The sequence below is a fragment of the Guillardia theta genome, assembly GCF_000315625.1.
Source record: "Guillardia theta CCMP2712 unplaced genomic scaffold GUITHscaffold_509, whole genome shotgun sequence".
In the NCBI taxonomy this organism is placed as follows: domain Eukaryota; class Cryptophyceae; order Pyrenomonadales; family Geminigeraceae; genus Guillardia; species Guillardia theta.
The window spans coordinates 1-3,994 of NW_005434193.1; the positions used below are offsets into that span (position 1 = coordinate 1).

General features: G+C 57.0%; 2 protein-coding genes across 2 annotated transcripts; one reads left to right on the forward strand and one right to left on the reverse strand.

Moving 5' to 3' along the window:
* Window positions 1-578: 578 nt before the first annotated feature.
* GUITHDRAFT_149606 (hypothetical protein) lies at window positions 579-2,325 on the reverse strand (the record flags this gene model as incomplete). Its single annotated transcript, XM_005817855.1, has 2 exons — window positions 579-1,814; window positions 2,254-2,325. Coding segments are annotated over 2 exons (1,308 nt in total), but the record flags the coding sequence as incomplete, so codon positions are not given.
* Window positions 2,326-3,192: 867 nt separating this feature from the next.
* GUITHDRAFT_122862 (hypothetical protein) lies at window positions 3,193-3,678 on the forward strand (the record flags this gene model as incomplete). Its single annotated transcript, XM_005817856.1, has 1 exon — window positions 3,193-3,678. One exon carries the CDS (start codon window positions 3,193-3,195, stop codon window positions 3,676-3,678), a length of 486 nt encoding a protein of 161 aa, XP_005817913.1.
* Between the last annotated feature and the right edge of the window lie 316 nt (window positions 3,679-3,994).

Here is a 3,994-nt window from a genome sequence, read left to right on the forward strand (position 1 = left end):
ACCTGCAATTCCATAGAGTCAGCGAGCTAGAGAGCAAAAGGAGCAGGAGCAGGAGCAGGAGCAGGAGCAGGAGCAGGAGCAGGAGCAGGAGCAGGGGCAGGAGCAGGAGCAGGGGCAGGAGCAGGGGCAGGAGCAGGAGCAGGAGCAGGAGCAGGAGCAGGAGCAGGAGCAGGGGCAGGAGCAGGAGCAGGAGCAGGAGCAGGAGCAGGAGCAGGAGCAGGAGCAGGAGCAGGAGCAGGAGCAGGAGCAGGAGCAGGAGCAGGGGCAGGAGCAGGAGCAGGAGCAGGGGCAGGGGCAGGAGCAGGAGCAGGAGCAGGAGCAGGAGCAGGAGCAGGAGCAGGAGCAGGAGCAGGAGCAGGAGCAGGAGCAGGAGCAGGAGCAGGAGCAGGAGCAGGAGCAGGAGCAGGAGCAGGAGCAGGAACTTACCATGTCAAGGCAGCCATAATCATAGAGGAAGAGGAGATGATTGAATGGTTGGCAACGACGTGCGGGGAAGAGAGAGAAAGAGTCTCACCTTGTCTCGGTGACGTTCGGTTCCAGTGGGAGTCCTCCAGTATCCTCCCCTCCCTCTCCCTCACCTCCCGTCTGCCGTCTGCGGACGAAACCTCTGAAGCTGCCGCTGCATCGCACGACACCCCCCAGTCCGGCAGGAGACTTGAGTTCCCGCTCCCGCTCCCCCTCTCCTCCTCCCCGGCGACAAGATTCTTGAAGCTCCTCGTCCACTTGAGGTAGCTCTCCCCAAATTCCCTGCTCGGCTCGATCTGCGTTCCCTCGTGCCACTCGTTGAACGAGTTCACCAGCGCCATCGGCAGCCTCCCTCCCTTCCTCTCCCCCCCTTCCTCTCCTCTCCCCCCCCCTTGGCACTTTATCACCCTCCTCAACTCCTTCCATGCCTTGAGGTACTGCGCCCCCTCCGCGCGCTCGATCGCTGCCCTTCCTCCTCCTCGCATCTTCCTGTCGTCGTACCCCGGGGAGACGTAAGGAACGACTCCCATCCCCGCCCTCCTCGCTGCCTCCCCGAACTTGGCGTGCAGGTACGCGGATTGCCAGGAGAAGGCTGCGTCCATCTTATCGGGCTGACCAGCATCGTAGAGGTTGTACCCGGTGACTGAGGACAAGTTGATCGCCTTGTAAAGGTCCCAGGGGAACTCCGAAGGAGAAGGGTTCCACCACAGGATGTCCCCGATGATGAAGAGCGGCCGTCCTATCCTCTCCTGCACTTTCTTGATGGCATTGTTCAGCGGCTCCACGAAGTTCTGAAAGTCTCGGAGGGTGTAGAGGAAGAGGACGGGGCATCCGTCGACCCTCATGTAGTTGGGATGAAGGAAGTAGTGCTCGGCCGCGTACAGCAGGTGGTGCTCGAGGATGCGGGGGTTGTCCCCCCGCATCAGGTCCACAGATCCTCCTCCCTCCCCCACCCCCAGCACGTCCCTCACCTCGTACATGAGCGCCATCGGTACCCCGTCCTCTACCTCCAGGTGCCTCTGTATCAGTTGGTCCACCTCCCCCGAAGGACTCCACCACTGCAACGGCTCCTTCCATCCTTCCACCACGTACTGCTTCCCCCTCGCTGGCTCCACCTCCTTCCCCTCCCTCGTGCAGCGCGGCCTGCTGTGCTTGCCCTCGCTGTCCACTAGCTTACATTGCCCATCCACACTCCCCTGCTTGTTTGGCGCCCGCGTCCCATCCCCTCCCCAGGAGACTGCGAAGAAATCGATGCATGCTGCTCTAGCCCACTGGTGGTGCAGCTTCATGACGCTCGCGTCGAAGCTCTTGTACTCCCCTAGGACAGGCTCGAAGGGTCGAGGGAAGACCTGCAGCAGGAGCAAGGTCAGGCTCTGAAGCCTCCGGGAGGTCGTGACAGTGCCGTCAGAAATCCCCAGGATGCAGTCACTAGCACAAGACAGCGAAGGATCCCACTAAGACTGCTCTGTGAATCCTAGTTCATGCTCCTTGGCGGCTTCACCAACTTCTGCACTGCAAGACTGACTGCAACATTCTTCTCATCATAGTCTCCTCGCATCACACTCTTTCACATGGCTTGGGCCCAGCCTCAACTCGTACCTCGCCAGCATACAAGGAACCTTCTCTCTTGCTTCTTTGCATTCATGCTCTTCTCTGACACACATTCTCGTCTACAGCATCATTTTCCTCCTTTCGTCTTTCCTCCTCTCTCCTCCTCTCCCCCTGACTCTCCCCCTGACTCTCCCCCTGACTCTCCTCCTCCTCTCCTCACTGTATTGAGCTTGTCACCTGCCATTGTTCGCCGAAGCCATACCACGTGTAGTAGTAGGCCCCGAGCAGCATCGCTGCGGTACACGCCATGCCGCCGCCTCCAGCTCCAGGCTGGGCGATCCCAAGTAATCATCGCCCTCATTCTTTTAACTCATCGCCCTCACGCCACTCTGCCTCACACCAAGAGTCTGACCAAGGCTTGAAGAGTGCTGCCAAGAGTGCTTGCTCAAACAGCACTGAGAGTGTCCGGGCCTTTCGCCAAAGTCCGAGACCGGGGCCGTTAGATCTTTTTCAACGGCCTGACTGTGGGGGTGGAGTCCGAGCGACCTCATGGTTCACAGGCATGTCGGTCTATGGCCCTCCAGCCGGAGGGGCTAAAAGGGGGGGTACTTGGAGTGAAAACATGGGGTGGTGCGATGCACTGACGTGCTCGCGGATTGACTGTCACGTTACCATGGGCACCAGTGAACTGCTTTTACTACAGGAATATGGACGTTTGAGGATTGCCTTCAATGACCGGTAGTTTTGAACCAGATAGGGTGGGTGCATTGCCAGTGAAAGGTAAGCTGAAACCACTCATTTTCGTATATTCATTGAGTCAGAGGATCAGCAGCACGGGAACCCGGTGCCCGGATCGGATTTAAGAGTCGAAAAGTTGTCTTTTGAGTCTTAAGAGAGTCATCACGTGGTCGTCGAAACGATGCTCTTCTGAAAGTTAAGAAAGGATGCGCTTTTGCAGTGAAATAGCCCGAGCTCAGCCCTTACTTATTCTCCTCGTCCTCGTCCTCGCCTTCGCCCTCGTACACGCCCACATCCTCGTGCTCCTTCGAATTCACCGTTCTCAGTGCCTTTCTAATCACCTCTGACCGCCTCCCTCCTCATTTACATCCTCCTTTCACAACCTCTCCACTCCCTTTCGACAGCGCTTTCCTAACATCTGAACAATCGTATCTTGCCATGACGAACGAAGATATCATCGTATGCTCCTGCAATTGCTCCTCCCCCACTTGCTGTGATCCAGCACCAAGAAACGTCTTTGAAGACTTCTTCGGATCAAACGCTATCATCGCAACTGTCTCGACCCGCTCTAATCTCATCGTGGAATACAACTTCTGTGCCTACGGAGCAAGCCAGCGCAAGTGCATGGATGACTTTGAGAGCATGGGATACATGACAGCACTCCCTACCGTTGATACCAGCAAGACATGCGAAAAGGAGCGTGAATGTTGCTGCTGCATCGTCAGCACAAGCAAAGGCGCTGCTCCACAAAAGGTGGTCTGCGAATGGAACGGACCTGGTCAGCATGAGCAGAAACATGAAGAGAAGAAGATCTGCCTCGTCGGTCAGTCTGGTCTGGCCCCCGTCCGCAGGCCAAGCATCCCCGGAGTGAGGAGGATCAGGTGGGGTAGCTGGGGCGACTTGGTTCTAGACTTTGAGATTTGAGAAAGGAACTGTATTAAGTCACGACAATTATCATATGTAGATAACCTGAATGTAAACGAGTAACTTCAATGTTCCTGAACTTCAACACAAGTCTCATTCGTTCCATCGTCCGTCAGCTACCTGTGAACGCACGCGGCAGGCAGAATCATGACAACCGAGCCCGACGGCCTGTGACGAGTCAACGGCCTCGGCGAAGCAAACCCTCCGAGTCCGATCAGATCACGGTATGTCTTTTCACTCCATGACTGTGATCACCGTACCAGCCAGGTCCGCAATAATACCGTACAGTGAATGTGACAACTTGACACGCCAGGAA